Below are 26,767 nucleotides of genomic sequence, written 5' to 3' on the forward strand. Positions count from 1 at the left end.
AACAGCCGAGTTTATCCTTTTTGAACACAGCATCTGGATAGTATCATTTTGAATTATATCACACACGACTAGATCAATTTGGCTCGTTGGGCGAGTAATCACCGAATTCCTATGGGTCTAATAATGGGCTATTATTTTGTGGGAAGATAATTATATTTAGATATTTACTCTTCAGTATAAGGTAAACATTTCTGTGGTAGCTTTTATTCGACTGCGTTGTGTCTGGGCTGGGGGGGGGGGGGGGTCGGTGGAGCAAGCATAATGGGCATTGATGTGAATCCGCGACGACTATTATCAGAGTCGAACTTCCCAACGCGAATCCCAAAAATTCTTGATTCCCAAAGCGAATCCAAAAAATACTTGAATATATATTTTCTTTTCATCCATTAATTTTCCCCAACCTTGAGCCTACCTATCTAGGCCTTTAATCACAATTGTCTGTTTGCACTTTTCTTTGCTCATCTGCATCAAGATTCGGAAACGCATGGATATACGAACGAAACTTCGACATAATAAGTGTTAAACATTTCGTAGGGAATGACCAAGTTGTGCAGGAAGTAACTATATCAATAAACCATAAACCATTCCATAATAAAACCCTCTAATTTATACACAATAATCTGCTTGGATCCGAATGATGAATTTAATCATAAGTTGACGAGACAACCTATATACATGTATGGCAAAATGAAACTTGAATGATGCTGAATGTAAAAGAAACTAATTCAAATATTTGCCAACTGCCATGCAATTAACCTAGATCTACTTTATTTAACGAGAATTCTCTGCTCATTTTTTGTTGGCCATAAATCATTAAATTAATGTACTAGAGGGTTTTGATATTGAGAACCTAGTATAGGCTGACTACAGTAAGTTCTCAATATATATAAAAGTATATACATTTTAACAGTTTTTTTATGTGTATGTTTTATGTATGTTTTTTTGGAAACCCCCCCCCCCTTTTTTGATTTTAACCCCCCCCCCCCCCCTTGAAAAAAATCCTGCGTACGCCACTGCATGTTAAGGCAATAGGAAGAGAGCCAGGGAGTCAAAATAAATCATCGCTTTAAAGTTAGTGCATCCCTTTTGAAGCCAACATCAAATTCTGTAGAACTTTGCAGGAATTATGAATATGTCATGTACTATGTCCTATTTGTGAAATTCAAACGTTAACAGTGTCTAATATTCAAATTGTGCAAGGAAACCCGTTTACTTTCTACATATCACTGTCAGACACTATTGAGTGACTGACTGACTGACTGATTTTTTTTTTCTTTGGTACATGTAATAACATACATAAAATGAGCGGTAAAGGGTACACTAATTTTGTACATGGCAATCACCCACTTCTTGTATATGGCCAAAATTAAGCTCATTTGACTCTTTGTACGTACGACCATACGGTATAAGGGTCTGGAAATCAGATTGTCCTCGTGGTTAATTTTTCCTGGGGGTAACATTGCTTGGGGGGGGGGGGGGGGGGGTATTTTTCCGGGAAGTAATTTTCCGGGTGTGATTGCCCAGGGGGTAATTGTCCTGATACGGCAAAAGGGACACACGGCCTTTAATTGTTATAGGTCCCGAACATTTCGGTTATCATAGAGATTTATGATGAAATTGTAATAATCATTCAATAAACATATGCCCTTATAAAAAAAGTACCATGGTAACCATGTTTTTTTTTGTCCAAATTACTATCGACCATGGTATCAAACAATGATAAACATAGGGTCATCAAACAATGATAAACATAGGGTCATCAAACAATGTATTTCATTGTTTGATACCATGATTACCATGGTTGCCATGGTGGATGTACATTCAAGGACGAAATGTACAAGACACTGTGTTGGCATGGTGAGTTCCGTTTGCTGGAACTTGAATGCAGAGTAGACATCGCCAGAAAAAAATAGACAAGGAGAAAAAACAAATGGACAAAATTTAGGCACAAGTATACAATAAATGCACGTCACAAGGAAATTAGGTCATTGTTGACTGTTGTAGCCTATAATGATCCCGTCGTATTGTTGAGCAACCCATAGTAAACTGCATTTTCACTTCCTGGTACGAACTACTATAGTATATTATATAGACATTTTGTTACGTATCTGCATGGTCCTTTAAAATCTACCCACATGTGCGTATCGCTTATAAAACCGTGATTTGATGATCCCACAAAATCAATTAAACATACCTTAACTTCATCTTTTTAAACAATTCCATTATTTTCATGTAAAGATGAAAGTTTGCAAAGTAATCATGGCTATACAGCCCATAAAAAGCTTAATGTCGGTCTCTCAACTTCCTCATGTCTCCAATCTGATCTTTTTTGTTAAAGGGTTCTCGAGATCGACAGTTCATCATGTTATTAGTGGTCTCATTACCCCCACCCCCACTCGCGAGGTTGACAAACCGGGGATTAAATGTTTTTGTCATGATACAACAATTATGAGGAAGTAGTAGGTATTGCTCTTGACCATCCTGTGGCAAATAAATAGCTACGTGAAAGCCTATACTCACGTTTATGGAGACGAATAACTACAACAATCGTAACCATGTGATAGGCCTACGATATTTTGGTTAATCTCTTTTTTCCCCGGTTAATACACTCATTTCATTTTCTTTTAAATTTCTTTTTTCCGATTTATTCTCCTTCATATCATTTTAGATATTTCTATCCCTTCCAATATAGCTGTTGGTTGTTTCTTGTTCGTCTCAATATCTTTCATCCGATCCTCAGTAAGTGTACGTCCTTATTTTACGTATTTAGGCAATCGTCACCCTATATTCCGTCAAAGATGAGATACACAAGCCCCGGACACAAGCATCCCTAAATTTGGGCAGCGATTTCGGCCTAATATGTATTTTTTAAATTATCTTATCTAGAGTGTATTTTTAATGAATTCGCGCTTTAACATGATACGTTTTTAATATCTGCTCTCTCGGTTCGCTCGTCTGCAATATTCAAAAGCTGGAAAGTTTGTTTTAGGGTAACTTATAAAGGCACCAGCTGGCCCACGCAAAAATGTGTCCTTTACTGAACATACGCCTCATATACATTTTCTTTTCACGTAACATGCTTTAAATCACGTTGGTTCTTAAATTTCTTTGCTCTCTATCATATCTAGAAATTTACGGATGTATATATCGAGGGGGGGGGGGCTCACATATTAAGACATACAGGAATGTGCCGCTCTAACCGACAGGTCGCTTTTTCACACAAAATCCCTAAACATGGGCCCCATTTTTTACAAAAAAATATAATTATTAAAACATGCGTCCGTTTTTCCAAAATTTCTAAAATTATAGGGTGTGTGCATGGCGATCACCCGAAAATTATGAAAAATTTGCCTATATTTCAAGAAAAGTTTGCCAAAATGACCCTCAAAATTGGCCCGGGTTTTGAGGCTTGAGCGCGGCGGCACACCCCGGCCAAACCCCGTCTTTCATTTCAAAACTTTTACACTGAATCCATTCACTCTATAACCCTATACCAGTAATTCCTCAAATTTTGATCTAGTAAACCCGAAATTCCTTAATTGCCCATAGATCCATAAATCACCATGGTCCAGACCTATGGAACTCTCTCCCAGAATCTATAAATCATGATTGTTGCTTCCTCTCCCTTAAGGCTAAAGTTAAAACGATGTTATTATCAGAATATTCAAGGTAATATTTTTGTGTCAACTCTTCAGTCTTTATCATAATGTCATCTCTTCTTTCATTCTAATCATTATCATCATCGTCAGCATCATCAACATCATCATCATCATCATCATATTTTGCTTTGTCAATATCACCATCATCCGAATTTGTAGGGTCACTCCCTACATGACTGGCTACGCACCCGCGTCCAGAAAAAGCGTCGAAATGGTGTTTATACGACGGCGTCGAAGTTTGATCGCACAAACCGAAAAAGGGGACCTTTTCAGATTCACAGGTTCAGTATCGCCGACATTTTCTTTAAAAAAGGGTCATTTCAGAAAAGGTGCGATACGCCATTAGGGTTCCATTTCGATATTTCAAAGGTTGGTTGATATGGGAAGCATTTGTGTATGCGAGTGACCCCCCCCCCCCCCCCCCCCCCCCCCCACCCCCCTTCCCATGGCCCTGCTATAGCTGAATCTCGAGTTACTTCATTTTCAATTACGGACAATGTATCTAAAATCATGGAAGTGGTATTCCGTTTCCGGGTGATATTTTTACTGATTTCGAGCAGTTGGATGTTCTTTGTACCAGGTAAACTTCATAAACAAATTTGTATTAAAAGAGTGTTCACACATAGTTTAATCTAAGTTGATTTTGTCGTTTTTTCACTGAAATTCAGAGAGTTATATGTAATGGCGCAACAGAAATTTCAACAACCAGTGGCGATTGCTACGGCACGGTCCCAAAGGTTAGATCTCATGTAGGGTAACTCCAGGGAGCTCCGACGCCGATGGTGGCGGCGGAGCTCCCTGGCCCTGCACTGCTCTGCTGGAGTTATTACATGTAGCCTTGTACTTGTAGGGGGTAGTATAGAACTAAAAGTAGTTACTAGTGGGTCTTGATGTTTAGTTTTGTACTTTTGTTTTCTGATTTTGCATTCAACAATAGATGTATGTATCACTAGTAATCAGATAAGAGCCTTTTGTTCAGGCAATTTTATTTTTAAAAATCCAATGCTCAGTTATTCACTTGTCTACACTAGCGTGCCGTCAATTCATACATCTTTGTCATGGATGTCAGATCAATCCTGGTCCTGTCTTGAGGCTGATTGTTGTCCGGGGGTCTGGTGGGAATAGGTTTAACCACTCTCATATTGATGGATTCGCTTATTATTTTTCTAGTAGTTGCTCACCGATTAAGTACATCGACCACTAGGAATCAGCTCACAATGCTTTTTTAGGAAAACTGAAAAGGTAAAAATCTATTGCAGTTTTGATATAAATGAAGTGATAATGTTTTGAAATGATTTATATTTATATATTTTATATTCTACTTTTTTTTTTCTTCTGCAGTTCAAAGCATTTCTATTATAGGTGTTACTTCTACACCCTATGGAGCTGGCCAGGAAGCGAGGTTTGCCTTCCTTACAAACTCTGGAACTTCCACTGTTATAAGAGCTGTCAAGCTAGGCAGCAATCCCTTATTGGAGAACCTGTCTACATTGAATTATGGATATGACCAAGCAACACTTAACTTTCTAAGCACAAACAATAACAATGCAGTGGGAGCATTCCGTGGTACGGACACTACTGGAGATGGTCAAGATTCAACCATTATCATTCATGCTTCCAATAGTAAGTCAGATTTTTCTCTATATAGACCTTTGTAGTCTTGTGGATAATAAGCCACTGGATGGTGGATTATAAGATACAAGGTTTGAGTACATTATGTACCTGCCACCACTGGCGTAGTGGTGGGGAGGGGGGAACTTTTAATTGTACTTTTCATAAATAGTCCCCCCCCCCCCCCCCCGACAGCAGAAAATAATAATAATGATTAATAAAGACACTGTCCAACTGTCCATAAATTCCTGGTGGTAGTAGTAGTAGTAGTGGTGGTGGTGGTGGTGGTGGTGGTAATGGTGGTGGAGGTAGTAGTAGTAGTAGTAGTAGTAGTGGTGGTGGTGGTGGTGGTGGTGGTGGTGGTGGTGGTGGTTGTGGTGGTGGTGGTTGTGGTGGTGGTGGTGGTGGTGGTGGTGGTGGTGGCAATGGTGGTAGTGGGAATGGTGGTGGAGGTAGTAGTAGTAGTAGTGGTGGTGGTAGTGTTGTTGGTGGTGGAGGTAGTAGTAGGAGGAGTAGTGGTGCTGGTGGTGGTGGTGGTGGTAGTGGTAGTGGTGGTGGTGGTGGTGGTGGTGGTGGTGGTAGTGGTGGTGGGGTGGTGGTGGTGGGGGTGGTGGTGGTGGTAATGGTGGTGGTAGTAGTAGTAATAATAGTAGTAGTAGTAGTAGTATAGAAGTAGTAGTAGTAGTAATGTTGTTACTGTAATTGTTGTTATTGTTATTTGGAAAGACAGATGAATAAATGAAGTTCAAGTTTTAATAAGGATTTTAGCGTAAATTCCATGGCATCGGCCCAAACATGGTACAAAGAGACTTCGACATGGCCCTTTAAATCTTTGATGTTCAATCATCCATGAAAACATGCAAGTATTTCATTAGATGGAATATAACCAACATACATGCATCCTGTACAGTGGAATGTACTCCTAGGTCAAATTTATGAGTATTCATAGCGATGAATTTACAATGATGATCAATGATGGTACAGTCAAACTTGTATCTAGCGACCGCCCAAGAGAAACACAAAAAGTGGTCTTTGTAGACAGGTGGTCGCCGTAGACAAGTTCCGTTAGTACATTTGTCAATGAGAAACCATTTTCAAGGGGTAACACTAAAAGTGGTCTTTGTAGACAGGTGGTCACTAAAGCAAGCTCGACTGTATTGACTGGCTCATCATGTTGGTTGATATGGGACTCTAATGTCCTCATGTGTGAATTAGGTTTGTGACATGTATTCTAATATCCCTCAAAAACTTACTATTTTTCAATGTATAATTGTGTTTCCCCAGGGGACTTTGAGCCCTCCGGAGGACGTGTAACAGTGAGAGCTAACATAGGAGACACCATCACACTGTCGGTGGAGAATCTTGTTGGTGCGAATGAGAGTGGGGTGGAATGGCAACGCTTCTCAGACTTCACATCTGTTCAGATGGGTGGTCTTTCATACACTATAGTAGACATACGACCAGAGGATGCTGATTATTATGGCACCTTCCAGACAGGCCAGAGAATGCTACTCAGATACAGTCTTATCAAACTTATTATTAGAGGTATCCAGTCTTTTTGTTCTTAAGCCTTAAAGGCAAAGACCAGTATTGGAAACGCCCCAATTTCAAAAAAATGATACAGAAGCTCTTATTACCAATCATGTGAAAGAATATGTTTTGACTAATACATGATGATAACAATTTTGCTGGAAAACCGCCTACCGGTACTAATTGATATATTTGGTAAATTAGTTTATCTATTGGTAACTGAGAGATAAACGCACGTGTCACGCACGTGTGCGTAGTCCCATATACATCTTTCTGTGTACAGTGCTTGTAACTTTACAAAGACTGGGCCAAATTTCTTATCATTTTGATGATCCCAGAACCTTGCAGTACACACCAATACTTATATGCTAGATGATCAACCTTTTCTGGTCGATTCCACAACGTTTCTTTCACAATGCAATCACATGACCAGAACTGATCTTTATCTTTAACAAGAAAAGATGTTGTATTGCACTTTGCAACCGACCCTTCAAATCAAAATCTTCAAATCTATGGTAGGCTTTAAAAAAAAAAAATCTTTTTTTACAGTTAAAAAAAATAAATGTTTCAAGAATTAAAAATATGTATTCAAGTATTAAAAACTGAGAAATATCAGCCCAAAGAGGAAGGAAAAAAATGAAGAAAAAAAGGAAAACAATTTCTGACTGACCAACCCATGTTTTGGCAACTAAAGGGCAATAGAACATCTTCTTTTTTTAGGCATTATAGTGTCACTCGACTCACTTTTGAAAACCAAATACACTGAAGGACAGTGAGTCATTAGCTCAGAAAAGCTCTGATAGAGCTGTGGAAAATATTTGTGAAAAAATTAGGGTCTGAAAAAAAGAGGCATTACAATTTGTGCCTTTTTCATCTTGATTCAAACATTGTTTCTGTTGAAACATTTCATGTATATGTATTATATTAAAAAAAGAATAAATAGATGGAGAAAATGGCCAGTTTCTTTTTGTCTAAAATATGAAATTTGACATTATGCCAGTATAAATATATGTTCACTGCAATGTAAATTGCTTGAAACCAGAATTTCAACAGAATTGATACTAGTGATTTAACATTGTATTTTCATTTTATTTTTCAGCTTGTCCAGCTGGTTATTACAGTGCACCTTCATGTAATGTTGTATGTCCTAACTGCTACAATGGAGGTGTGTGTAGTGATGTAACTGGGGAATGTATATGTGCCCCAGGCTTCGATGGACCTAACTGTCTAACAGGTAATGACAACAAGAAATTGTTTGATGGAAACAAAAAATCATAGTAACTTGTTTTTACATCCAGATGCATGTACATGTACATGGTCATGTTAAAGCCCCACTGTCCTACTTGTAGCTACTTGCTCCCTCTATATAGAAAACTTCCCCAATCGGTGCCTGTTAGTTCCCCATGATCCTCTATTTCTTATGTTATTTGAGAGCTGAGTTGGTGAGATAGCCACCTGTCAGTGACCTCGCTGTGTGGTTTATAATCCCTCATAGCCACACTAGTGTTGATTCTCTTTAAATGAAAATGTAATAAGCTGAGTGCTTCTAGATTATTGCATGTTTATTTCCTTCCTGAATGACCATAAAATGCAAATGCAATATATAATGTTGATAACCTTTAAATGAAAATGTAATAAGCTGAGTGCTTCTAGATTATTGCAAGTTTATTTCCTTCCTGAATGACCATAAAATGCAATACCACTGATTACAAAAAAAGGAAAAGTTTTATGCCCTTAGATACATGTAGGGCACCATTTGTAATATACTATGTTTCCTGTATGATTACATACTTCTTGTATACAGAGTTGCACACATTGCAGCTGATTTGACATTCCTTTGCAACATATATTGTTAAATGTAGTTATTATTGGTACCCTTTCTAATATCCAGTTTTAATCCTTTGTTGATGTCCTTGAACAAGGGATTGTATGATTTGCACATGTCTCTCTCTCTCTCTCTACCATGTATAGTGAGTGGTACACATGCATACATGCCAACTGTTCAGATTAAAGAGGAACATTCCTCTTTTTGGGAGAAGATAATTATCATTTTAATGCAGGTGTTCCTCTTCCTGTACAAATTTGTCTGTAGTATTGAATAGGAGAGTTAGGATTGTTCCTCTTTTTTTTGAAAATAGCATAATTTGTACAGATTTCTGATTTTCAAATGTTGGCATGTATGCACATGGATGTACTTTCTTGTTTACATGGTTCGGACTTGTGCTATGATTTATGTTGATGCCCCACCCTCTCTGCCCTACATGAAGGTGATACATCCAACTGAGAATATTCATGATGTACTATGTCTGGACAAACTAAAACTAGATTTTATTTAATGAAATAGAAATTAGAAACAAGTATTTAGTTTATATTTTCAAGGTTGTTTTTAAGAAATAATTTTTTTGCATAAATCTGGCAATGTGTTAGTTTATTTGTAATTTTTTTTCATAAAGTTACTTGAACAATACAGATTAATTTGTTTATTGTTAGGCAATCTGATTGTTTTCACAATTTGTATCTTTTATTTGAGGTTGTGGTGAGTCTAAGTTTGGTTGGGACTGTAGTCAATCCTGTGGAGAAGGCAATGCATTAGCTGTGTGTGCTGGTAGTCATGCATGTCTTCCTGATCCGTATGGATGTAATTGTCTCTCAGGATTTACTGGAAACAACTGTAACTCAGGTGAGTACAAGCAACTTTCAGCTAATATTTTTTATCAATCTACATATCAATGAACTGTTCTAAAGTCATCTTTAATAAAGCAAATGACAAATATTGATCTTAAAATATTTAATATGCATTGTACATGTATGTATCTGTAATCTCTTGGAAAAGGTGACAACTACATGACTATGTTCTAGTTTCTAAATCCATGTAGGAGGGTTATTTGATGTTTCATTTTATAATTGCTATTTTGATCATAGGGGGCCAGTAAGAGAACAATAGCATGTGCACAGACATTTTCTTATTTGCTGTTGTTATTGCTCAGATACATGGCAGAATGAAATAGACATTACTTGGTTTATGGATAATTTATCTCGTCATTGAATGTGTAAATGTACATTGGAGGAAAGTTACGTCCTCTCTTTCGTCAAATGTACGATGTTTTATATTTTTCAGATAATATTTTAAATACCGGTAAAGTAGCCTACAAACTGAAATTAAAGATAAAATTGAGTTCTGGTAAAAAAAAAACATTCTCACAGAATCAAACGAAACTTACACTGAATGTATTATGTACAAGATTACAAAAAATGTCATTTGCCAAACAATTTTGGAAGAAGATGTAAAATGACCGAGTAATGAGCATAGAAAGATAAGGAAATCAAGGTAGGTAGCCCGACATGATTTGTGTAGTCCCATATACATCTTTCTGTGTACAGTGCTTGCTACTTTACCAAGACTAGGCCAAATTTATTACGATTTTGATGACTCCAGAACCTTGCAGTAGGCTACACACCAATACTTACATGCTACATGATCAGCTTTTTCTAATCCATTCCACACCTTTTCATGCACAATGCAATCACATGAACAGAACTCAACTTTATCTTTAACATGTATTCGAGGTTAATTCCCCTTTAATAACTGCATAACAAACAAAACAAATCCCCTTTTATAATGATAATAATGATGGTGTTCAGGAGAAGATGGAGAGGAATAAGAAGGAGGAGGAGAATGATTTCACCCTCATGATCCTCTGGGACCCCTTTCACAAAGCCTTTTTTCAATGACAAATGACAAAAATCAGTGACAAATCTGCTGATAACCAATCAGAAGCAAGGATTTCAGTAGCTTATAACAAAAACTGTCATTTGTCACTGATGACAAGTTTTGTGAAACGGGGCTCTGGTGTATATTATGATATTTTCTTGCAGCATGTCCTGCTGGTATGTTTGGAGCTGGTTGTAGTGAGAGCTGTCACTGTGTTGCATCATGTGATAGGTTTACTGGTCAATGCTCTGACGGTCAATGTGAAGATGGATGGTCTGGATCAAATTGTCAGGGTAACTATCTCAAATCCATCCAGTACAATGAACACAAATATTATGTGTATATGAATGGCGAGCGGAGCTGAAGAAACGTTATGGCCCGAATTCACCAAGGAGGTTTACATTTAACCCATGGTTTAAATCTTCATTTACATAACCCATGGTTTAAAATTAGCGCAAAATAAGCCCAACACAGTCAAGAGGTCCAATATTAGACTTGCACAAGGCAAGGTACGCTTATTTTGCACTAACTTTTAAACAATGGGTTGTGTAAATGGGGGTTTAAACCATGGGTTAAATGTAAACCTCCTTTGTGAATTCGGGCATATGAGATTTGCCTATCATTGAGTCGAGCATTTTATCATGAACTACATACTGTATACATGGACTTGTTTCACAATTGGTACAGATTGAATTATTTAGTGTCGATGTGCATTCGTACAGTATGGAGCCCCTGTTTCAATGTCAACTTCTGTATTGAAGAGCATTGCTTTCTCTTTAGGCTCCGTCATATTTCTTCCTTTATTTAACTTAGTGTTATGTATTATTCTTTTTGTTTGTATAAATGCATCCAAAAATGATTACAAAAATGTAACATGTCAAATGTAATGATGTATTATACAACATGTGAAATATGAAAATAAACTGAAACTGAAACTGAAACTGAAAAATATAGGGGCTGTTGTATACTTATGCCCTTTTGATGTCAAGACCTGGGTCTAGCAAAGAGTAGGCTTGGGTGCTTGAGCATTCCAAATTTCTTACCAAATTAGTCTGCTACTTTGATGTTTGCAGGGATGATTTCAAGACTGTTTTTTTCTTCTTCTAACCCTTACTCTAACCCTAACCCGAACCCCCGCCAGGAGCATTGCCCCCAGACCCCTATTTAATCTTCCTCCTTTTGGGGAATTTCTCTGTCTCATCCCTGTGTTTCCCAGACTGTATTGAATCTATATGTCTGTCTTCCAGTACATGTAGTTCCTGAAGACTGTTTTCATCTTAGAAGTCACTGTTCACTAGGAACATGATGGACAAAGAAAGAGGACAAAATATACAATTCCTCATTCTACCCTCAACAATTGATGTGGTAGACAAATGAACATTCCTTCACTGCTATTACGTAAAAATGTGTAGAACAGGTGTCACATGCATATTCACCTGTTCTACTAATTTTTACATAATAGCAGTGAAGGGATGTTCCTTTGTCTACCACAGCAATTGTTGAGGGTAGAATGAGGAACTGTATATTTTGTCCTCTTTCTTTGTCCATCATGTTCATAGTGGTTGCAGCTAGTTCCTGAAGACTAATACTAACACTTTCCATGTTGTATTGACAGTTCCTGCAACATGTCCTGAGGGCTACTATGGGGTGAATTGTACAGATCTGTGTCACTGTTTAGACAATGGAGCTTGTGATAAAACAACTGGTAACTGTTACAATACTGGAGGACTATGTATGCCTGGCTATGCTTCTAATCAAGTTCAACTCGCTGACTGTCAATCATGTAAGTTCTCTCTCTCCTGGTCAGAATTGGGATTAACCTAATTCCACTGGGAACCATGTGGTCCATGGGTTTAGCCTTGGAGAATGAGAAAAGTCAGTAGTAAATGGCTTTAATTTGCTTTACACCAACCATTCAGAATAGAAATGAAATCAACACCACATTATTTATCTGGTGTGTGTTTAATAAAACTTGTTATCAAGAACAAGTTCCAATAACTGTTATAAGCTACTGAAGTCATGCATTTGTTTTTGATAACAAGTTGTATGACATAGTTCCCTGCACTCATCTAGGTGTACTGGGTGTCACTATGATAAAGCCCAGCGCCAGTAGAACATCAAGAAGGAAAGGAAAATGAAAAAATGAAAAAATGAAATAAAATTAAATAAAATGGGGATGCAGTTCCGCCTCCTAATTTCAGAGTACATTTCATGTTATTTAAAATAAGCCTCTTTAAAGTTTTGACGGGATGTTATTTCTAAAAGGAATAGCACATTCTTTTTTAAAGTTGATACATCATTCTATATTGTATGCATATTATTCTTGTACATGTAGCTTATGTTATATCTTAGAGGCGTATTGTACTCCTATTTTTGATATTTGTCTATCTTTTTTTTTCTTCCTCAGATGAGGGGTGCTTTGGGAATTGTAGTAAGACCTGTCACTGTCGGGGTGGTGCCTCGTCATGTGATGATGTAACTGGAGAATGTGCAGTGAGATGTCAATCAGAATGGATAGGACCGGCATGTCAAACAGGTAAGACACAGTCCTTCATCTTCGGCATCACATCAGCGATTCATATCTTGGCATCGATAAGTAGTTCCTCATTTTCAACTTTGATTGACATGAAATGAATTCCTTTTACATTACATTGAGAGGCCTTAACCCTATTTAGCCCGGGCTATTTTGAAACTGCATAGCCCGGGGGTGGGGGGGGGGCTTCTAAGGCCCCCTCCCCCCCCCCCCCCCCCCTATGATCTCGGCCGTGAAACGACCGATCGCCGCGAAAATTTGCAAACGTGTCAAGTGAAGTGTATAGAATACTATGGTAATTTCAATTTTTTGAAAAATTCACTCATTTGCATATTTATGGTAATTTATGCAAATAAGGTCATGAAATTCACATTTTTGCCCATAAATCAGACATTATTCATATTTCAGCATTCTTTGTCACTACATATATTTGTTAGACCATTTGGAATAATAATACAACACAAAAAATTAAAAACCATTTTTTAAACTTATGTATTTTATTGTTTTTGTTGTTTTATTTCATTTCCAACTATAATTCAACTATTTTGACCTCAAAATAAACACCTAAACTATAAACAAGACCAAATAACCAATGTTTTATCTCTTTATTTGAAAAATGAGATTTCCACATGTTTTGTACACAAATCACAAAAATGAGCGATTTTCGGGCTGACATGCAAATACAAAAGGACACGTGACTTTGTAATGGTAGGTCCGATTTTCAAAAAATTTCTTTTAAAAGATGCGCAAGACTCGAAAGAAAAAAGTCACAAAATTTCAGTGCAAGATTTTCTTGCGTTAAAAAATTATCGAGAAAAATGTCGAGGGGGGGGGCTTCTAAAGGCCCCCCCCCCCCCCCAGGCTAAATAGGGTTAATGGTTGTAAATGTGCCAATTTTCAAATTATCACAAAAGGATTAATTTGTGAAGACAATAAGCATGAAAATGAAAATAATTTGAAGCCTTTTTAAAAGCACTATTCAGAGAACCTTCAAAAGATATATCATCAACAGGACACTGAGAATAAAATCATTTTCTTTTAAAGCGTGTTCCTAACATCTTTTAGCAGGTTTTTCACTTATATCACGCACACAAAGTTTATTGAAAACATTAACTTATTTGCTTACTCTTTTTTTTACCTTCCGTGTTATTGTATTTCAAAAAATAGACACGGTAAATATTTGATTTCGATATAGTTTACCAAATCCACTTTAAACTGACTACACCTTATAATAACATCAGAAATTTAAAACCAAAAATCCATCGTCATTGCCGTAATGAGAATTGAACAACTTCCTTACCTTCAGAAATTTATGTACAAAAAAGGGAATTTTTTATTTTTTTAATTCTCTTTAATTATGTGTAATTGTATCTCGATCATAGACAAGATAATAGTTGATACAGCCTTCAATATAGTATACCAAATCCACTTCAAACTGAGTACACCCTTATCATAACATTAGTAATTTAAAACCAAAAATCCATCGTCATTGCCGTAATGAGAATTGAACAACTTCCTTATCTTCAGAAATTTATGTACAAAGATGAGGATATCTTTCTTCTTTTTTTCATTAATTCTGTGTTAATGTATCTACAAAATAGACAAGGTAAATATTTTATGTGGCCTTCGATAAAGTATACCAAATCCACTTCAAACTGTCTACACCCTTATAATAACGTTAGTAATTTAAAACCAAAATCCATCGTCATTGCCGTCATGAGAATTGAGCAACTTTCTACTTTCAGTAATTTATGTACGAAAACCAAAAAATATTCTCAATTATTTAGAGCAATGTGCAATCTACTTAACATGAAACCTATACTGTTTGTCATCTGTGGTATAGGCACAGCAAGAGTAAAAATCAATCAATTAATTCATTCATCCATCCATCCATCCATCCATCAATTGGTCAATCGGTCAACAAATTAAATAAATTTAAAAAAATGTTAATTTAAGATCGTTAAGAAGTTTTGAGTTGTGAAACTTGTAAAAGAAACGTTACATTGTAATCTTTTTTTTTAAACAGCCTCCTAATACAGATAGTGGTAAAGGATGATTGTTATACTAGTATCAAAAACTAAAACATACAAAATACATGTAAAATATCCCATTCTCAGGATGTAAAATGAATTAGAATCCTCTTACGGTATTATAAACACTGAAAAGGTCAGGGATATTTCTTTTAATTTTTATTTAAACAAATGTTCTCTTTTAAGTTATTAAAAAAAAATTGCTTTCATGTTAGTGATATTATTGAATGATACACTGTAGTTTAAAGATGAAGTTGAGTTCTGGTCATGCGATTGCATTGTGAAAGAAACGGTGTGGAACCGACCAGAAAAGGTTGATCATCCAGCATATAAGAATTTGTGTGTATTGCAAGGTTCTGGAATCATCAAAATGATAAGAAATTTGGCCAAGTCTTGGTAAAGTTACAAACACTTGCACAGAAAGATGTAAATGGGACTACACGAACACGTGGCGTAAAAAGCCGGCCCCCGATTTTTACGATGTTACATGCATATTTAGAATATAAAGGCATTTGAAGAGCCATGCTTTTCAGGGAACATGTCTTAACTGATGTTCTTCCACACTTGCATAATAAGAATGAGTAATGCTCACAAATTATTTTTCACCTCTTCCCAGAACTCAACCTTCTCTTTAATGCAAAGAGCAAAGCAAACTGTTTAAACATCTAAAGTGTAGAGTTTGTAGCTGATGAAGACTCAAATTAGCTGGCTAATTTGAGATCAGGCTAGTTAAAATAGAGGGTTATTTTGCAACTTCGGTCTGAAATGCTAGAGCGCCGTATGGCAGCCGTGCTAAAGCCAGGGTAATAATCTGGAGCGCCAGGAGGGTCAAATCTGACTGACATGAGCGCTATACAAGAACCCACTATTATTATTATTATTTTTAATGAGCTTTGATGTGTAGATAATACTTTCCATGTTATTTCTCTACATTACAGGTGTTGTTCACTCATCCTATAAGAAGGTCAACCAAGGTCAACCTGTTAGTGTGATGTGTGTATTCCAGTCTCCCGAGAGCATGTCTTCCTTGACCGTGTCGGGCAGGCCTGGTGCAGCTGATGGTCCTCCGGTAAACTCCACCGACATTGAGATGGTTGGAAACCTCTTCAATGTGACGTTTATAGTTACTAATGGAGAGACTGTAATCTACTGTGAAGTCTCTACTGATGGACAGTCAGCTTCTTCAGGAGTTCCTCTTGAATATTTTGGTAAAATCAATTTTCAAAACTTTATTCTATGACGAATACCTTGTCCACATTTTCCCCTCAAAACGTTTTGTAATATATCTACTGGTGAATTGTCTGGTTCTTCAGGATTTCCTCTTGAATATTTTGGTAAAATCAGTTTTCTAAACTTTATTCTATAACGAATACATTGTACCTTGTCCACATTTCCCCCTCAAAACGTTTTGCAATATATCTACTGGTGGATTGTCTGCTTCTTCGGGAGTTCCTCTTGAATATTTTGGTAAAATCAATTTTCAAAACTTTATTCTATAACAAATACCTTGTCCACACTTTCCCCTCAAAACGTTTTGTAATATATTGTACTGTCTTGTAGTTAGATGCCCAAGAACTTGAGAGATTTCTGGTGTATCATATTGAGCAAAATGTAAATGACATCAACATGTACTGATTGCTTTTTTTGAGATTATTTCTCACTTTTAAAATTAACTTTTTTTTCTCCATTAAAATAGATACTTATTCAGATTGCATGAGTTCCGAAATCCAGCTTATGTCCCCAATGACATAAATTTGATTGCAATTTAAACAGTACACATCATTGGGAATATGTATTGAGGATCCTCCTCTGAAATTAGTGCATTCATGCCAACTGTTCCAATTTTCTGAATTTTTAAAACCTCAAAATTCTGAATGACCAAATATTTTTTTTAAAGCCAAATTTGTCTTGTTTTGCCATGTGCCCCAATTCGAGAGTTCCCTTATTGGGTGTGTTGAATGGCTGCATGTTCGAGTAGCAAATTTGTATTCGCTTTTTTGCATAGATTTACCGCGTATTGCCAGTTACACTGCTGCTGCATACATGGCCATGGTAAGGCCGTGCGATCGCCTGTTCGATACATGCTACATACAGGTGTACATGTATATCTTTACTTTATCTACTTATTTTTACTTTCAGCTCTTCCAACATTGACGATGCCTCCCTCTGTTCTTAGTTATGCTAATGAGAATGCTACTATTGACTGGCTTGGTTGGAAAGCAGATAATGATTCACTAGATGCGGGAGAGGGTCCGATTGTTGGATACATCGTATATTATCATGTGAGTGAGGCTTATTATTTCACTTATTTATTCCTATGCATAAATTGAATCAATGTAAAAGTGTGTCAATGTATAAACTTACCGGTAAATGATTATTTTTTTACCTGGCATTCTATAGGTTAACGGTAAAGGAGTATGAGCAATGTTCATATATATATTCCATATTGTATCTTTATATCAACTTTTTGTTTGGAAATTCATTATACTCTGCCTTCCTCCAAATTGTACTATAGTACCATTGCACTATAATTTTGGTATTTTTTAACAAAGGAAAAACAAAAATCATATACTTTTAAAGATATACATTTTATTAAAGATACTATGTCCCTTTTGCAGCCAACATTAAATTCTGCAGAACTTTGGAGAATTTGGAATATGTCATGTATGTCCTATCTGTGAAATTTAAACGTTAGCAGTGTCCTAATATTCAAATTATGCAAGGAAACCCATTTACTTGCTAGACTTCACTGTCAGACACTATTGAGTGACTGACTGGCTTTTTTCTTCTTTGGTAATAACATACATAAAATGAGCTGTAAAGGGTACATGAGCATTTGTCTACATCAATAACCCACTTCTTGTAATGGCCAAAATTAAACTGATTGAATCATTGCGCAGCACAAAACGTACAACCATTTGGTACAATGGTCTGAAAATCAGACTATTACTTACTGACTTGGTAGCACTTATAAGTCGATTCAACCACTAATAATCCTTTTTTTTTTTTGCACTTAAAGACATTTTCAAGCCCCCCCCCCCCCTTTTTTTTTTAGGGAAGTTCTAAATTAGTATTATCTTTCAAATGCCGTTGGAATTTAACCTTTTCATTTTTGGGCCTGCAAATAGGACATTAAAGAGAATAAATGATTATAAATATAGATTATTAGCTAATTGGTATCTTTACATTGCTCATCTTTATGTGCACACATGTTGTCGCCAATTCTTATTTCGTTCTGTCCTACATGATGTATCAAAATTGGCAATCCGATTGACACAGTGATGCCTTAAAAACACATCCGGTAAGTATATATGTAAATATGCATTGATGTAGAAACTATAGAAACTATATTTATTTACTATAATTATTATGTCTTTAGGTTGATGGGAGTGTGCAGATGGCTGAGTTTGTATCATCTGATGAGAGTGGTATGATGGGACGCTATGAATACACTGTGATAAACCTCTCACCAGGCATCACATACAGCTTCTCTGTAGCAGCAGTGAGAGAAGGAGAAGGGGGAGAGGGACCTAAAGGCCCCAACTCACAACCAGTAACATTACCAGGTCAGTTCCTTGATATCTCCTCTGATCCAGCATATATCAACCTTTTTTCAGTCATGTCACCCTTTTCGCGTCATCCCAATCCCAAATTCATCACAGAATATTGATTGTGCTTCAATCTGAAACTTGTCAAGTACCATGTACACACCTACGAACACATATATTCATAACCTTTACGAGTGAGAAAAGCGAGTGAGCAAAAAGAAATGAGCGAAAGCGAGTGAACCAAACATGGCAAAAGTGCTACTTTGGTATAAAAGATATAAAAGATAAATACATTTATTTGGTACGTTGCTGTCAAATAAATTGATATTTAGGCACCTTGTTGCTAAAATATGGATGTATTTACTATAGATAGTTCACTGCCTGAAGTCATCCTGTTTTCTAAATAATGCGAGTTGGAAAGAAAGACACTTTATTATCTTAAAATGCTATTCCTTCACGAAATTACACACTCTAGCGGCTGTTAATATATGGTGTTTCACAAAATGGATGTTATTCCAAAATAACTTTTTGTTGCAACAAAATTCCTCTTGTGACACACCTAGAGATGTCTTGCGTCACCCTGGTTGAAAAATGCTGCACTAATCTATCTCGTAACAAGCCCTTGATTGTTTAGGGTTACCGTGATAGTTCATTAATTTAAGAATATATTATATTTAGCTTGGCAAACTTTCAGAAAACTAAATAATCACCATGGGACAGGGTTCTGATATTCATTTAAGATACAGTTTTACTCTCTGCTTTCTCCAAACAATTGTAAATCCTATAATAATAATAATGATATGGATATTTATATAGCGCCGGTATCCGCCAGGCTCTGACGCTCATGGCGCTGCACATAATTATTACAATATCGAACATTTCAAGATTTTATTCATTCCATTCAATAAAAAACATATATGTATATAAAAGATAATACAAGTGTAAAAAAGAAAAGAAAAAGAAATACAAGTTATACAAACATCAGAATGTCACTAATCAGTACATTTAAAGGTAAAGAAATCAAATGGAATTTGGGTCACTGCAAAGGCTGTGCCAAAGGTTTGAATTAAAATATTTTTGCAATAGATAACTACATGTATGTACATAAATAATTTACTGGACAATAACAAAACAATACAAAACGAAACAAATATATATATATAAGTGAAGAAGGAACAAAAAACAAAAAAATGAAATTCTTTTTATCACATAAAATAGTATACAGGGGTTATGTACTCGCTAATAAATAAGATTTGAGTTTCCTTTTAAATCCATTAAAATTTCTAGTTTGACATATTTCCTGAGGGAGTGCATTCCAGACAAGAGGTACAGTATGTTTAAAAGAAAAGGACACAAAGTTTGTTGTACATTTGAATATATGAAATTTCTCTCTATGACGAGTGTTATAGTTATGGATTTCATTGTTAAAAGTTAATAGCATTTGCAGATTTTCAGGCAGTGATGTGTAAACATATCTAAAGAGCATTAATCCTACTAAATACTTATTAAGCTGATATATATCAAGTACTTTCAGTTTGAGAAATAAAGGTTTAGAATGTGCATGGAAATCAGATAAAGTACAGCATCTAACTACTCTCTTTTGTAATTTTAAAAGTTTATCTAACTTTGATGGATATGTAATTCCCTAAACAATATTTCCATAACTAAGATGAGGCAAAACCAATGTATTATATAGTAGAATAAGAATTTCTTTAGGTAAGAGATAACGTAGTTTGCTAATGATACCGACACCTTTTGAAGTCTTATTAGTTACGGCAAGAATTTGGCTATTCCAAGATAAATTTTCATCAATTACAATACCTAAAAATTTGGTAGAAAAGACTCGTTTTATATCAAGTTTGTTGATTTTAACCACCAGATCATGTGCATTGTTTTTGTTACTTTTTAAATTATAGAAGTACATATATACAGTTTTTTCTACATTAATAGATAGCTTATTTAAATTGAACCATGTAGATACATATCACTTTCTTAACTAAAATACAGGTAAATTAAAACAACACAAAGTATTACAGTACTCCAAATTATAACTTTCCTAATTAAATAGCACTGTTTAGAAAAAGATGGGTTTTTAGAGCAAGTTTGAAGTCATGGAGGGCTGTTAAATTACGAATACTAATGTTCGAATCTTTAAAAGGTTATCAGTCATCAATGAACTTAAATCCTGGTATTAATATGTAGAATGAATTACAGTCTATTATAGTGAGTGGTAAACATTCTCAACTCATAATTTCTTTATTCATATACATGTAGCCCTAATGACAACAGTGCCAACGCCAGAAGCGAGTACAACGACACCCTCGGGAGTGACATTAGCTCTTCCTACCAATGACCAAGTACTCCTGTACATCATCATACCAGTAGTCATTGTTATCTGCATCATCATCATCGTTCTTATCATGGTTACCATTGGGGTTCAGAGAAGGTAAGAGATGATAGTGGGTAGGAAGTTACTGATGGTGATGATTTTGATGAGTATGATGATGATGGTGTGTTAATAATAATTTTGGCAACGATGAAACTCTCTCTCTCTCTCTAAGTGCCATATCGATTGACTTTGGCAATCATGCTGTTCCACAACCCTCGGTTCCTAGCCTTCTGTATTAGTACCACTTCCAGTTCTTTCACTCCTCTCTCTTTCAACAATTTCTGCAGACTGTCCATCCAAAGTATCCTCCTTCTTCCCCTGCTCCTTCTTCCCGTAATTTTCCCTGTCAAAGCAATATTCTCTAGGCCTTCTTTACGTGTAATGTGACCCATGAACTTCAACTGCCTAATCAACATCTCACATATCATTTTCCTTTGCACTCCAGCTCGTGTAAGAACTTCCTCATTACTAACTTTGTCAGTCCAGGGAATTTTCATCATTCTTCTTAAAAACCACATTTCGCAACTTTCCAAATGCGTTTTAGTATCAGAGGCTAAAGTCCATGTTTCACTACCATACATAAGTACTGGGTAGATGTAACAATTCAATACTCTGATGATACAGTATACCAGTTTGTAGTTACTACATGGTACAAAGACTCCAAATAACCACAGATCTTATAGATATGGAGAGGTCCCATTTCCTTCATTTTAGAATATTAATAATAATAATAATATTGAATTTTTATATAGCGCTTAATACAAATGTCTCTAAGCACTTTACAAATATACTATTACCCTGGTCATTGGATTTAGTGCTTGCCCGCACACACTGTGTGCACAATCTCCACTCCCTGGGGAGCATTTCTAGCCAGGCGTTACTTGACGCTCAAAAGCTGTTTGACCAACAATGACAGTCGCATCCTACCGGGTACCCATTTGACACCTGGGTGAAGAGTAGCAAGTGCAGGTAAATATCTTGCCAAAGGATATTAGTGCCGTGTCGGAATTCGAACCCTCGACCTTCGCATCTCCAGTCAAGTGCCTTAAACCACTCGACCACGCCACTTCCAATATTCACTGCCAATATCATGGAGGTGCTTCTTAAATACATTTTGTTTGCCCTCATGGGAAGAATACTTCCACCTTTGTATCATAGAATGTACTGTTGTAGCATAAATGAAATGATTACCGTAGTTGCCGGCGTAAAGGCTGCAGTACTTTTGGAAGAGAAAATATCAAAAAGTCTGGGTGCGGCCAATGCGCCACAAGAGTCAAAACCATGAAAACATTACAAACTAGTACATATGGGACTACAATGAATGGTACTGGACATTTCTAGAATAACTGTCTAGAATAACACATGTCTTACCGACAATTTTGTGTTAGATTGTTGACATGAAGTTTTTTCAATCTCGTGAATAAACTTCATAACTTACCAACCAAAAGCTTCGGTAGATCTAGATCTAAGTTTGTGCCATCGTCAAAGCAACCTCAATCCTCGCAGCCTGCACGCGGACAAAAAGCTGTAGTAAGACGGCATCTGGCTTGCTGCCTATGGTGTCCGCAAAAAAGCAAAACAATTTTTTTTTGTCTACGAAATGTCAAAATCGAGGGTGCGGTCTAATACCGCGCTGCGGCCTTAACGCGGTAGTTACAATGACTAGTTACACGTTCTAAGAAACAGGATTCAATATCCCCTTGTCTTACGAAATTTACATTGGTTACCAGTCCAGTATATCGCATCCCGTTCAAAATATTGTTATTAGCTTTATGTTTTCATGAATTAGCTCCCCTTTATTTAAACGAATTACTCACTGTATATAAACCAGTAAGAAATCTTTGATCATGTAAAAAGAATCTATTTTTTGTTCCTCCTATTTTGACAAACACATATGGTGAACATTCATTTGCCCATGCTGCCCCAGTTTTATGGAATAGCCTCCCAGAATCACTTTACATTGACACAATAGATACGTTTAAGTCCACCCAGAAACATATTTATTTCAATTGTTGTAAACAAGTAAAAGGAACTCAGTACCCTATTTTCTTTATGCTTTTCTTTATAAGCGCATAGGGACATACTTTGTAATGTGGTATATGTGCTGTAGAAAAATGGATTATTATTATCATATAACTTTCATGAGCATATATTCAGTATTGTCCTGTGTTGGTTTAACTATTTTGTACAAATTACCTTCATCTGTCTATGCTCAGATGGTATCTGTGAACTGGCTTATTAATTATAAAGTTTGTGAAGATGTAGTAGGGATGATGAGGAGTATGATGATGATGATGATGATATGAACAATAATGATGATGTTGTTTTTGATTATGTAATGATTATGATAACATGATTGATGATGATGATGATGGGTGATCCAATATTTACTCTTACAACAATTTCTCTGAGCCTTATTTTGTCAAAGGTATAGGGTTAGGGTTGTGATGGTGTTTTAGGTTAGGTTTAGGGTTTGAATTAGGGTAAGGTATAGTGTTGGGTCTAGGTTTGGAGTTCAGTATTCAGTTCAGGAAATGGACCCAGAGCAATTGTCGCACAGCAGAATGATGGTGATGATGATGGTGGTGGTTGATGTTGGTGATTATTATTATTATTTGGTTATTATTCCAAAAATAGAATATATGTTCAAGTATGTGAATAATTTCCATATATTTGTTGTTCCTTGCCATATGCAGGAAAAGACGAAAGATGTACCACAATAGAAGAGAACGCATCGTCTTGGAAACCCAAGCTATGAATGATTATAATGATGAACAACAAGGTAAGTATTCTCATCAAAATTTATGTTTTAACAGAAATTAATGACAGAAATATTGCATCTGAATCTGTTTGAAGTCACCTGTATTAGGCCTGCCTGTGTATTAAAGCAAGATACAAGCTAGATGCTGCTCGTAAGTATCGGCTTGCATGGTGATGTAGTTATACAGTACAACGTTTTGAACAGTTTGACTATCCGTTGTCAGGAGTGTAACCTCAACGTATAGTCAACCTGTTCGAAACGTCGAGCCACTCCCGCCGCCCATCCTCTCCAAGCGCTATAGTTCTCCTTAGAACTATAAGCTAAGAAAGATAACCAACAGTCTTTTTCAAGACTACACCAACAGTCCTTTTCAGGACTACACACCCTCAAGAAAGATTACAGAGAGTCCTTTTCAGGACTCGTCAATCCTCCTTCTCTCTCATATGGTGCATCCGCAACCTACTGTATAAGATACAGGCTGTCTTTATGACAACAGTTTTGATGGCCTCATTTTCTTGGGCCCGATCAGTTCAGTAAATATCACACTTTGCATGAAACATCAATAGCTGATATTCTCCCAAAATGAAAATTGCAAGGATTCGATGAGCCAATTTATCTTAATTAATATGTAGTGCTCTTATATCAATATTGGATTTTGCCCTTTTATGACATTTTTCATAAACACTTGAATATTCAAACTGAACATTCAAACTATGACAGCAGAGAACCATAATGATAATTGCATGGAATCGATGAGCCATTTTTTCCTGTTTGACATGTAGTGCTTTTATATCAATATTGGATTTTGCCCTTTTATTACATTTTTCATAAACACTTGAACATTCAAATTGAAGTATTCTCTTCAATATCTATGACAGCAGAGAACCATAATGAAGCATATGAAGAAAAGACTTACCTGACTGCTGCCGGTGATGAGACGGATTCCAAAATGAACAAGGAAAAAAAGGGGAAAGCCCCTTCTCATCCTCTATCAGCACCTCCTGAGGTCCCTGGTTCCTGTGAGGCGCCCCCTCCTACTGCCCTGCGACCTGCATCACATAGCCAGAGACCTATCATTGTAGCAGACTTTGCTGATTATGTGCAAAATAATCGCAGATCTCGGGCATTTGAAGATGAATGGGCGGTGAGTATCAGAATCAGTGAATTGTTTGTAGGCAAAGAAGGTTTTCATTGTGTAAAAGAGTTAAAATGAGACAACTGTCATCTTTACTTGTGAAATTTGTAGATTGTTCTTTTATCAAATTGTTATGAGATTTTTGACACACATGTAGTAGTAGTAGTAGTAGTAGTAGTAGTAGTAGTAGCTCTATACAGAGCGAATTTTTTTTAAATTTCTTTTCACATAATATAAACAATGACGGACAATAATAAACATAATGATATAACAGAAATGAGCATACTGTTTAGCATAACAGAAATGATTACATAATTATTTGTTAGAGGAATATAGAAATATCTTGTATGAATAGAAACAAATCTTACAAATCTTCAAGGGTCACAGATATGCAATGTAGGGTTGCCCATCATACATTACCAATTATGACTTTCATGTATACATAATTGCTTCATGTGTTTGAGGGTAGTTCATTACATGTACCGTTACATTGTAAAGTAGTATAATATCTCTTGAATATTGATTCTCTGTAATAGTTGCTACCCTCTGGCCTCAGTCAACCGAGTCAGATTGCCAGCTTACCAAACAACAAGGTCAAGAATCGATATCGCAACATATTGGCATGTGAGTATGAAAGGAGTTGGATTTTACCTTTAAAGATGAAGTTGAGTTCTGGAGGGTGTTTCACAAAGATCCTAAGTTGAACTTATCTCTAAGTTGGACTTAAAAATTATGGAAAGCCGTTAGCATCTTTGAAAATATTTTGTAAAAGTTTTTTTAAGAGGCATAAAATGTTGATTCAAATCATTCATAATTTTCTATTATCAAGGAGAATTCATGTTCTTGATGTGGAATTTATAAAAAGTCTAAAATACTTGAATTTTCGCTTTGAACATATTTTATTTTAAGGCTACAAATGGCTCTCCATAATATTTAAGTCCAACTTAGAGTTAAATTTGACTTAGGATCTTTGTGAAACACCCCCCTGGTCATGCAATTGCATTGTGAAATAAACGGTGTGGAATCGACCAGAAAAGGTTGATCATCTAGCATATAAGAATTTGTGTGTATTGCAAGGTTCTGGAATCATCAAAATGATAAGAAATTTGGCCAAGTCTTGGTAAAGTTACAAACACTGTACACAGAAAGATGTATATGGGACTACACAAACACTTGGCGTAAAAATCCTACCCCCGAGTTTTACATTGTTACATGACATATTTAGAATATAAAGGCATTTGAAGAGCCATGCTCTTCTGGGAACATGTCTTATCTGATGTTCTTCCACACTTGCATAATAAGAATGATAACGCTCACAAATTATTTTTCACCTCTTCCCAGAACTCAATCTTCTCTTTAATAGTTACATGCACATGTAAACTATACTGTAGATAGTACATTTATGAAGTAAAACTAAGGTTATAAAAGTCAGTTTTAAACAGCATGCATGGACATGTGTAATCTCTCGTGTTTCACCCAGCTGCAACTAAATATGGCTTTCTACAGGAATGTAATTGATTCCAAGCTATGCGAGAGAGACAGAGAGAGACAGACAGAGAGACACAGACAGAGACAGAGACAGAGACAGACAGACAGACAGACAGACAGAGAGGGAGAGAGAGGGAGGGAGGGAGGGAGGGAGGGAGGGAGGGAGGGAGGGAGGGTGTGTCCTGGATGTATAATTTACTAATGTTGATTAAATAAATTGAATTTTAATGAGATTAATTCCTGAAAAGTTTTCTCAAAGGATCTAAATCAATTTAATTATTTCCAGACGATCATTCCCGAGTGATGTTAGAGGAAGTGAAAGGGGTGCCTGACTCAGACTACATCAATGCTTCGTATATCAATGTAAGTAA

The 26,767-nt window shown here is 36.2% G+C and overlaps 1 protein-coding gene across 1 annotated transcript in view; it reads left to right on the forward strand.

The window, feature by feature from the left end:
• Window positions 1-4,146: 4,146 nt before the first annotated feature.
• Window positions 4,147-26,767, forward strand: part of LOC100892979 — a 28,409-nt gene continuing 5,788 nt past the window's right edge. The window contains exons 1-16 of the mRNA XM_030980777.1: window positions 4,147-4,239; window positions 5,001-5,282; window positions 6,555-6,815; window positions 7,900-8,034; window positions 9,331-9,480; window positions 10,677-10,805; window positions 12,128-12,295; window positions 12,920-13,048; window positions 16,014-16,283; window positions 17,215-17,357; window positions 18,455-18,641; window positions 20,898-21,069; window positions 23,709-23,794; window positions 24,652-24,917; window positions 25,445-25,532; window positions 26,683-26,759. Of these exons, the coding sequence (XP_030836637.1) occupies window positions 4,170-4,239; window positions 5,001-5,282; window positions 6,555-6,815; window positions 7,900-8,034; window positions 9,331-9,480; window positions 10,677-10,805; window positions 12,128-12,295; window positions 12,920-13,048; window positions 16,014-16,283; window positions 17,215-17,357; window positions 18,455-18,641; window positions 20,898-21,069; window positions 23,709-23,794; window positions 24,652-24,917; window positions 25,445-25,532; window positions 26,683-26,759 (2,613 nt within the window). The 5' untranslated portion in view covers window positions 4,147-4,169. The remainder of the gene's footprint in view (window positions 4,240-5,000; window positions 5,283-6,554; window positions 6,816-7,899; window positions 8,035-9,330; window positions 9,481-10,676; window positions 10,806-12,127; window positions 12,296-12,919; window positions 13,049-16,013; window positions 16,284-17,214; window positions 17,358-18,454; window positions 18,642-20,897; window positions 21,070-23,708; window positions 23,795-24,651; window positions 24,918-25,444; window positions 25,533-26,682; window positions 26,760-26,767) is intronic.

Source organism: Strongylocentrotus purpuratus, unplaced genomic scaffold, assembly GCF_000002235.5.
Source record: "Strongylocentrotus purpuratus isolate Spur 01 unplaced genomic scaffold, Spur_5.0 spur5_contig_820, whole genome shotgun sequence".
Classification (NCBI taxonomy): Eukaryota; Metazoa; Echinodermata; class Echinoidea; order Camarodonta; family Strongylocentrotidae; genus Strongylocentrotus; species Strongylocentrotus purpuratus.